The sequence below is a fragment of the Fukomys damarensis genome, unplaced genomic scaffold (assembly GCF_012274545.1).
Source record: "Fukomys damarensis isolate Sample0158 unplaced genomic scaffold, DMR_v1.0_HiC HiC_scaffold_16, whole genome shotgun sequence".
NCBI classification, from domain to species: domain Eukaryota; kingdom Metazoa; phylum Chordata; class Mammalia; order Rodentia; family Bathyergidae; genus Fukomys; species Fukomys damarensis.
This window is the reverse complement of record NW_022900928.1, coordinates 82229641-82240574: the sequence shown is the minus strand read 5'-3', so window position 1 is coordinate 82240574 and position 10934 is coordinate 82229641. Positions and strand designations below refer to the sequence as shown.

General features: G+C 37.0%; 1 protein-coding gene across 1 annotated transcript in view; it reads right to left on the bottom strand.

Moving 5' to 3' along the window:
• Nucleotides 1-7431: 7431 nt before the first annotated feature.
• Nucleotides 7432-10934, bottom strand: part of LOC104875031 (beta-galactosidase-1-like protein 3) — a 29973-nt gene continuing 26470 nt past the window's right edge. The window contains exons 19-20 of the mRNA XM_019210312.2: nucleotides 7638-7754; nucleotides 7432-7500 (exon numbers count right to left, since the gene is read on the bottom strand). Of these exons, the coding sequence (XP_019065857.1) occupies nucleotides 7432-7500; nucleotides 7638-7754 (186 nt within the window). The remainder of the gene's footprint in view (nucleotides 7501-7637; nucleotides 7755-10934) is intronic.

Sequence of the window (10934 nt, the reverse complement as noted above, 5' to 3'; positions counted from 1 at the left end):
ATTTGACAAAATTCAACACCCATTCATGATTAAAAAAAACTCTGCAAAAAATTGGAATAGATGGTCTATATCACAACTTAATAAAGGCTATCTATGAATAACCAACAGCCAACATCATATTAAATGGCCAAAAACTGAAAACCTTCACGTTAAAATCAGGAACAAGACAAGGATGCCCACTATCACCACTCCTCTTCAATATAGTTCTGGAAACATTAGCCAGAGCAATTAGACAAGAGAAAGAGATTAAAGCAATAAAGATAGGAAAGGAAGAAATTAAACTGTCATTATTTGCTGATGATATGATACTCTACATTGAAGACCCAAAAAACCCCACCAAAAGACTTCTCGACTTAATTGACACTTTTGGCAGAGTAGCTGGACACAAGGTCAACACCCAAAAATCAATAGACTTCTTGTACACAAATAACAGACTCACTGAGAAAGAAATTAGGGAAACAATTCCTTTCACAATAGCACCCAAAAAAATGAAGTATCTAGCAATCAACCTAACAAAAGAAGCAAAAGATCTCTACACTGAAAACTACAGCACTCTGAAAAAAGAGATCGAGGAGGATTTAAGAAAATGGAAAGATGTCCCCTGCTCCTGGGTAGGAAGAATCAACATAGTGAAAATGGACACACTTCCAAAACTGCTGTACAGATTCAATGCAATACCAATTGAAATCCCAACACTATACTTCACAGAACTAGAAAGAAGAATCCAAAAATTCATTTGGAACCATAAGAGATCTAGAATAGCAAAAGCCATACTAGGCAGCAGACACATGGCAGCAGGTATAACAATTCCCAATTTAAAACTATCCTACAAAGCCACTGTGATAAAAACAGCATGGTACTGGCAAAGAAGCAGACCTGAGGATTAATGGAACAGACTGGAAGACACAAAAACAACTCCAGATGCACTCAACTACCTCATCTTTGACAAAGGAGCTGCAAGTCCCCATTGGAGGAAAGATCACCTCTTTAATAAATGGTGTTGGAAAAACTGGATCTCAACCTGCAAAAGATTAAAATTAGACCCTTATCTGTAACCATGCACTAAATTAAAATCCAAGTGGATTAAAGATCTAAACATAAAAACAAAAGCACTAAACTTGCTGGAAGATAAGTTAGGCAGAACTCTGGAAGACATTGGCATAGGAAAAGACTTCATGAACAAATCCTCAGTAGCACGGGAACTAGCAGAAAGAATCAACAAGTGGGATCTCCTCTTATTAAAAAGCTTCTGCACTGAAAAAGAAACCATCAACAGAACTAAGAGACAACCTACAATGTGGGAAAAACTTTTTACCAGCTGTTCCTCAGACAAAGCACTATTATCCAAAATATAGAAAGAACTCAAAACAACCAGCCCCCCCCCAAATATAAAGACCCAATTCTAAAGTGGGCATCTGAAATGAACAGACATTTCTCAGACAAAGGAATAAAAGGAGCAAGTAAATGTATGAAAAAATGTTCCACATCACTGGTCATTCAAGAGATGCAGATGAAAGCAACACTGAGATTTCACCTCACCCAACAAAGAATGGCTGCTGTCAAGAAATCACACAATAACAAATGTTGATGTGGTTGCGGGGAGAAAGGAAGCCTTCTCCATTGTTGGTGGGAGTGCAGACTGGTGCAACCACTATGGAAGTCAATATGGAGATACCTCAAAGAACTAGGATTAGAGGTTCCATTTGACCCAGCCATCCCTCTGTTGGATATCTTCCCAAAAGAAGTGAAAGAATCATACCACAGTGATATATGCACACCCATGTTTATAGTGGTACAGTTTGTAATAGCTAAAACTTGGAAACAGCCCATCTGCCCATCAATTGGAAACTGGATAAAGAAGATGTGGTTTTTCTACAAAATGGAATACTACTCAGTCATAAAGAATGAGAAAGTAGAGTCATTCATAGTTAAATGGGTACATTTTGAGGATATACTTCTTAGTGAAATAAAAAAGACACACATATGCAAATACCGAATAGTATCTCTGGTGTGAAAAACTAAAATAGTACTCAAGATCCTAATGGGACACTTAGCAAATAGCAAGAAAAGGACCAAAGGTGTAGGGACAGTGAGAAGGATATGGAAGGGGGAACAAGGGAAAAGGAAAAAAATATGAGAAAATGTAAAAATGGAATTAAAGTGTTTGAAGCGGGAGGGGAGGGTGAAGGGAGGATGGGGACAAGGGGAAAAAAATGAGAACCAACAACTGGCATGTAAAGGTACAAGATCCCAGTAATGAATGTAACTGTACTGTCTACCTAGAATGTGCCAATAAATTAAATTTTTTTCAAAATGAGCAAAAGAAAAATTTAATAACATGCTTTGCAGTGATAGTAACATAGAAATCTTACTAGCACGTAATGATTCTTTTCCTGAGCTTGCTGAAAAAATAAACACCTCTCTCTCTCTCTCTCTCTCTCTCTCTCTCTCACACACACACACACACACACACACACCAGGGATTGAACTCGAACTTTGAGCCTGCCAGGCAAGCACAGCATCACTGAGCTACATTCCTGATCCACACTGACATATCTTGTAAGGGAAAGATAGCAGTTCATGTCCCCTGCTGACCATTCTTTCATGAAAATGGACATGCATATGAATAATCAGAGATAATTTTGTCACCTTAAAAACCAATGACAATTCACTGCTACAGTTTTGGACTGTATATTTAAGGGAATAAAAATGTAAGGAAAGATAATTCACAACCACAAATAGTATTTTGCACTCTTTAGGAAACATATAATCAAAAAGAGAAACTTGAAGGAGTGTTGGTGAGAAATTAGAAAAACTGGAACTCTCTTATCTTGTTGGGAATGGAGCATGGTGCAGCTGCAGCTGTTCATCAGTGACCCAGAAGTTCTACCTGGACCACAGCACATCCTAATGATCATCAGGATAATTATTTCTGTGTCCTCCCCTACTCACAGCTGTGTCCAACCTGTAGCCCACTTTATTTTTGCCCTTTTAAAATGCTACCCCTGAAAATGAAAATTTTGATCCTTACATTTGTCAACATTATGTTATGCATTGTGTATGTGACCTAAGAATTCCTCTTCAAACAAAAATGAGGACAAAAAGGTAGAACACAGGTTAAACACATCTGCAAGTCTATCTGTTCCCTATAGCTCTGGGGAATAAAGTTTCATTTAGAGATTATGTAAGTGTATGACGGAATTTTCATTCAGTAAGATGCATTTGGATTACTAAGGGAAAATAATCTGACTTCTTTCTCTTCATTCTAAACTGCAAGGATCATTCCTTTCTTGAGATACCAGATTATCTGCTAAAGCCTCTATGCACTACACTGAATATAATGAGAGTTTGGTATAGTGCAATGATTTAAATTTAGGCTCAGTAGGTCTCACCATGGACAGGTAGTGAGACATGAGCAGTGAGGGATGGTCTAGACTGGCTGAGTTGGCATAAGCTGTTCTTTCTGATAACAGGAGTTGGGGTGTGGGCCACGATGTGAAAGGCCTTCAGCCAACTGAAAGAAGACCCTAAGAGCAGAGATAACCACAAGCTAACTACAAAAGAGAATCATATCTTCCTGTCTCATCTTCTCTGTCACACTCTTGAGAGTACAAATCAGAGTTGAAAACTATTGGAGTTGGAGTATCTGACTCCCATAAAATATGGGACACAGCAATGTAGGCACCATCAGGCTCAGGACAATTCGTATGCATCTGTTAGTTTTATGTTTTATGTTTGTGCAACAGGAAGACAAAAGGTTTTTATAACATAATCTTTTTCTGTGACCCCGGTTTTTATCTTTATTAAGTTTATTGGTACATTTTAAGGATACAGTGCAGTTACATTCATCATTGGGAACTTGTTCCTTTACTTGACTTATCTTGGTTCTTATCTCTCCACATTCCCCAGCCCTTCCTTCTCCCCCTCCACTCTTCCCTGTTTGCAAAGACATTGTTTCCATGGTTTTCCTTTTCACATATTTTTTCTTTACCCTTCTTACCTTTCCCCTACCCCTCCTACCTTCTTTACTCTTTTAGATCCTTACTCATTTTGATCCTTATTGACACTTTTAGTTTTTCATGCCAGAGAAACTATTTGGTATTTACACATGTGTAACTTATTAATTTCACTTAAGAGTATGGCCTCAGTGTGCACCCATTTAACTATAAATGTCTGTAGTTTCAATTGCTGGGTAGCACTGCATTTTATAAAAGAATAAAATTTTTAAAAATCTTCTTTAGCCATTCTCCAATTGATGAGCAATTGGGCTGTTTCCAAATTTTAGCTATTACAAACTATGCCACTATAAACATGGGCGAGTATATATCACTGTCATATGATTCTTTTAATTTTGGGGGGAAGATACCCAGCAGAGGAATACCTGGGTCAAGTGGAACTTCTAATCCTGCTTGTTGTAGGTATTTCCATATTGATTTACACAGTGGTTGCACCAGTCTGCACTTCCAACAGCAATGAAGAAGGGTTCCTTTCTCTCCATGACCCCACCAGCATTTGTTATTGGTTGATTTCTCTTTTCTTTCTTTTTGGGTTTTTTTTCTGTATTTTTGTGAGAGGGTCTCACTATGTAGTTCAGACTGCTCTGGAACTCACTGTGTATCCCAGGCTGGTCTTGAACTCACAGTGATCCTCCTGCCTCAGCCTCCTGAGTGCTGGGATTACAGGCATGTGCCACCATGCCCAGCTTGATTTCTTGATAGCAGCCATTATTTCTGGGGTGAGACTGAATCTCAGTGTTGTTTTTTTTTTTTTTATTGAGTTTATTGGTACATTTAGGGATACAGTACAGTTACATTCATTGTTGGGATCATGTACCTTTACGTGGCAAGTCTTGATTCTCATTTTTTCCCCTTACCTCTGCCCTCCCTTCACTCCCTCCTCCCCTCCCCATCTACAAACACTTTATTTTCATCTTTTCATTCTCTCACATTTTTTTCTTTTCCCTTTTTGTTCTTCCCCTACGTATCACACCTTCCCTACACCTTTAGCTCCTTTCCTCCCATTTCTAAATGTCAGTAATCTTATTAGAATCTTATGCATTGTTGCAGAATATTCACACCAGGGAAACTATTTGGTATTTACACATGTGGGACTTATTTATTTCACTTAGGAGTATATCTTCAATATGTATCCATTTTCCTATGAATGAATCTATTCTCTCGCTCTTTATGGCTGAGTAATATTCCATTTTATAGAAAAACCACAACTTCTTTATCCAGTTTCCAACGGATGGGCAAATAGGTTGTTTCCAAGATTTAGCTATTACAAACTGTGCCGCTATAAACATGGGTGCACATACTTCTCTGTGATATGGTATCTTTCCAAGAGAACTAAAAGAATCAGTGTTGTTTTTATCTGCATCTCTCAAATGACCAGTGATATACATTTTTTCATATGTTTATTTGCTATTACTACTCATACAAAGAAGTAAAAGCAGCAAATAAATGTATTAAAAAATTCCTCAGGTGTTTTTCCCTGACTGCTTCTCAGTTCTAAGAGTCTTATATTAATTCTTTGCTTCACTTCTGAGGCACATTCTTCCTGTGCCTTAGACCTTTCTTTTTCCACCATGCCCACCTATCACATTGTTCTCATAGCCTCCTGTCAGATAAACTGGTGCTTTCAGACCAAGATTATAACTTTCATTTTCAATGGGAAAAACAGTTCTTAAATAATGTGCAACCTGCACTGGGTCCTAATAACAAAGTTGAGGTTGGCTCCTTCCTAGAGATCCAAGGAAGGGAACAACCTGGCAACTTTTAAAGAATTAACAAGAGCCCAGTAGGGCAAATTTTGGCTGATTGATAAATTCACTTTTGGATTCCTATTTGAGCTGGCTTTTTTGTTTGTTTAATTGGTATGATTAAGACATTTCTTATACAGTGAGGTAGTTCTTAAACTGCAGTTACTAGGTTAATTTGCTCTTATGGGGCTTTCTGCTTCCGCTAAGGTAAGGATGCTATATAAGGCCACTTGGAAGTCTATTGGCAGCCAGCCCAAATTGAATGTAAACATCTATAAATTCACACTGATACCAAGTGAAAAATCTGTACTTGGGTATTTTGCAATCCAAGCAGTTAATGGGCTTGTTACCGAGAGAAACCAGCTAAGTAGGATAGAAAAAAATATATAAGTTGTAGGTATAAAGATATTCTTGGTATGAGAGGGTTTTATATGTTAAGGTTTTTACCTATCAAGATAAAAAAAAAAGGTGATAAAAGATCTAACAATTCTGTCCTAGCATTTGTTACATGCCCTGGACTAAACACCCTTGGGGAGTCTAGACAAACCCCACTCTATGGCACTGGTGAACCTAATGGCAGAAATTATATATAGAAGACAAAATCCACATGTCCAAGGTAAGAATATCTCTCAGTGAGATATTTACAACAGACCCTAAGTTACCTGGCCCTCATTCAGGCAAAATATCAGAGGCAATAATAACAGGGTGTTGCCTCCATCTGACTGCTGAGGGGAGATACTTCACAACTGTCATCACTGGGGTGAAAGCAGCAGAAGGCTTTCTCTGTGTCTGACATAAGCAATAGGAGCAAAACAGGCTGCTTGGCTATATACAGCCTCAATATGCAGACACAGTACAAAAAGCTGGCTCAAAGTTGCACCAGACATAAATGGCCTCCAAGTCTCTACTGGTATGGAGACCCACAAGTGGATCCTCACAGGTGCTCACCAGAACACAATGTAATAGCCATTGGTAGGCCAGGAGGAAGGGACACTCCCCTTCACAATTACAGGACAGAAGAGGGAACTCCCATCATTTTCACAGATGATGGGAGCTGTCGAAAGGAGGACTTGAGATTTAACAGATATCTGTATTTCTCCTGAACTTCTTGGTTTTCAGATAGGTAATTCATCCAGCCTCTGACAGTCAGACATGCCCTCTGGAAACTAGGCAAGGTCAGTCACCAGTACAACTGTAAACAAATGGTGCTAACTGTAATACATCACAGGGGCCACCAAGTGCAAGACATCCACCAAAGGCTATACTAGGCCCACTCCTGAGGGAACAATTTTTGGATTATTACAAACCAGAATACACTGGACTATAGGAAGATAGAAGCATAGGAAGACAAAAGCAAAATTTGTTTTTCTGTTGGTCATATCTTTATACAGGCTTTTGATTAGAAAATGAGAACCCACAAAGGCTTTAAATATTTGTGTAGACAAAGTAGTTAGAGCAGCTTTTGAAGATGTAAAAAATTTATTCAATTCAAAAGTAAGCACAAAATTACTACACTCTAAAATATATGACAATGTCATGTTCGTATTTAAGGATATCTCTATTATTTGCTATTGCAGGCAATACAATTGTGGATATTCTTCACATCAATTTTCTTCCTGAAAAACTACCTTTACTTGAACTCAAAAATCTTACAAATATTTCAAAATCTACTATTCCAGCTGAGGTTCATCTTTTGATTGGATGTATGAACCACTCGTCATCATCTCAAACAAGATGATCTGGGAGGAAAGGGAAGATGGACAATAAGAAAGGTTAAGCCTCCTTAGTACAGTATAAGGACACTGAGATTTGTATCCTGAGGACAAAGATAATCTGAAGGTTTATGATATCTCAAGGCACAGGCTGGGTCACTGACCTCATTGGGTCCTGGATGGAGCCAGACACCAGGAAGGTAAAGGGTCTTCTGAGGCCCAATCTTCCAGTATCGCCCAAGGTTATATCCATTGATGAACACAAATCCACGATGCCAGCTCTGCAAAAGAAAGGTCTCAGTCTTAGGAGAGGATTCACCCCAGCAAGTGAACCTAAGTCACTCTGGGAGTGAGAGCAAGAAGACAGACCCAAGGCCCTGATTGTGGATGTGCATTAGGGAGGAATGTTTCCTAGAACTTCTACACTGCTGTCTAGGAACAAGAGGGGGAAACAGGACTGGAACCAACACTTTCCTTAGCATAATTCTATGGCTGTCACTGTCCTGTGGTGTGTATGTTATATTTCAAAGCATGTTTTTGTTTCCAAAAATCAGTATTAAGTAAAAGAAATAAAGACTTCTCCTGACAACACCTATTAAAGCTACACAAACTTTTCAATCAGCTTGTAATGAAACAAAGAATTACAGGACAAAAATCTAGAAGGAAGTAAGAGATACAGCAACATCCTAGCAGGTTTCCCATGATAGTCATTTGCTTACTTAGGGAGAGCTGCTAAGAAGCTGTGCAAATCTTTCATATACCTTCAAGGATGAAGGAACAAAAATTGGACACCAGGAAACCTTGCTGAACAATGTATTCTCTGAACTGTGAACCCAATGCATGATACCCCATTAGAAGACTAAACCGCAAATCTTCCCATCCTTGGAAGCCTTCCTTTAAATCACTTCTATACTTGTAATTGGAAGAATGTGCTTGTTAGTGACCCTTATCATATTCACAGATAGATGTAAATTACTATCACAGTCTTGGAAATGTTTTTATCATATTTTCTACATATGTGTTTGATATTCATTGAAAATGTAGGCAAGATATCATATCATACAAAAGTATCACAAAAAACAGGATGTAAACAAATAATTCATAGTTGTACAGGTTGCACAGATACTATATTTGTAAAGTATAGGCTTTAAAATAACCTTCCACAAGAAGGTGATATATTTAAAAAGATCAAAGCCAAAACTGAGAATTTTGATGCAGAACTAGAAATATACTATAAAATATATTAAAATTAATATATAATATTTTTAGAGGAGAAGATTACATAGCTACTAACCAATTTCCTAAGTGAATAATAAGAAGCAATTTTTCAAATTTAAGATGAGAAAAATACATAATGAGAAACAGAGAAGGCAGGAAGAGAAAAATAGATGTACCAACTAGCTTAATATATAAAATTGGAGTGTTTCCAGTACTCTACATAAAAGCACAAAAACTGCTGGACTGGATTTTATATAAAGCATTTATATCCTATGTATAAGATAATCATCAAAATCATAAAGGCATTGGTAAAAGTAAAGGAAAATCAATAGTGAAAGATAAAAACATTAAAAAGAAATTGCTGTGGCTGTGAAAATATCAGAAAAGTGAGTCTTTAAGACAAGAGGTAGCATCAGAGGTTGTCTTTGTTATTTTTCTCATCGCTAAAACCAAATACCTGACACCTAAAGTTCAAGAAAGAAACATTTATTTCAATGCACAATTGTAGAGATTTAAATCTACAGTTGGCTGGCTCCAATGCAGGCAGAGGGGCATAGCAAAGAAATATAGTCCATTGGTAGGCAGAAGACAGCAAAGCAGCAAGTGAAGAGCAACAAGTAATGACTCTCTTTCTGTCCCTTATATACTTATATGCACCCTTAGGGTGGACAGTATTCATACCCAGGGTGAGGTAGCCTTAATCCTAGCATCACACCATCAATCAATCCTAGCATAATATCTTTGATCCCAGTACCATACACTCTAGATCCGGCCACCTCCAAAAAGAGGCACTTCTGACTGCATAAGGCTTTGGGGGAGCATCTAGATACAAACCAAAACAGAGATACACAGGGGCATCTCATAGTTATAAAACTATTAATTTACCATGAATACATAAGTTATAGATAGGAGACTTAAAAATATACATGTAAACAGGATAGACAGGATAGTAGTGAGAAATTAAAGCTGAAATAGTTCATATAAAATTTTAGTAACTGACAAAAAAAACAAAAACATCAATAAATATATAAAACATTTGAAACAACAGGTTAACAAATTAAGCTTATTAATATATGTGGAACATTGATATAACATCAAAAGATTACATATGTCTTTTCAAGTATACATCAGAATATTTACAAATTTCATTTCATGTTGAGCTAAACAGTCTTGCATACTTTAACAAAAACATAATTACAAAAGGCCAAGTATTTGGAAATTAAGAAATATATTTCTAAGATAGGTTTCATTGCTCACACTTGTAATCCCAGTAGTAGGGAGGCTGAGGAAGGAAGATCATCACAAACTCAAACCAGAACTACATAGCAAGATACCATCTCAAAACAAACAACAAAAAAATACAACATAAAAAAGAAATAAACTTCTACATAAGTCAGAGGCCACACAAAAAAATCACATGAGAAGTTACAAAGTGCTTCAAGTCATTGATGAAAATAAAACATGAAAACTTAAAAAGAGTACAAGATTATTACCAAATTTTCAACAAAAACCTTGAGGCCACAAAGGAGTAGGTTGATATATAGCAGCAGTTTGTAATAGCTAAACCTTGGAAACAGCCTATTTGCCCATCAGTTGGAAACTAGATAAAGAAGATGCAGTTTTTCTATAAAATAGAATACTACTCAGCCATAAAGAATGAGAAATTAGAGCCATTCATAGGAAAATGGATACATTTTGAGAATATACTCCTGAGTGAAATAAATAAATCACACATGTGTAAATACTGAATAGTTTCTCTGGTGTGAAAAACTATAATGATACACAAGATCCTAATGAGATAATTAACAATGTGAAATAGGAAGAAAAGGGCTAAAGGTGTAGGGGAAGTGGGAAGTGAAGGGGAAAGGGAATAAGGGAAAAGAAAAAAATATGAGAAAATGAAAAAATGGAAATAAAGTATTTGTAAATGGGGAGAAAAGGAGGGGGTGAAGGTAGGGCAGGGACAAGGGGAAAAAATGAGAACCAAGGCCTGTCATGTAAAGGTACAAGATCCCAATAATGAATGTAACTGTACTGTATACCTCCAATGCACCAATAAATTCAATTAAAAATAAATAAATAAATAAAACTCTGAAAGAAGTAGCCTGTCAGCCAAGAAAACTGTGCCCAGAAAGACTACTCTTCAAAAAAGATAAAGATTTTCCTCAAAAACTAATAGTTTCTTACAACTAGAACTGCTTTATTAAAAAATGTCAAAAGCAATATGACATCTTAAGGCATAT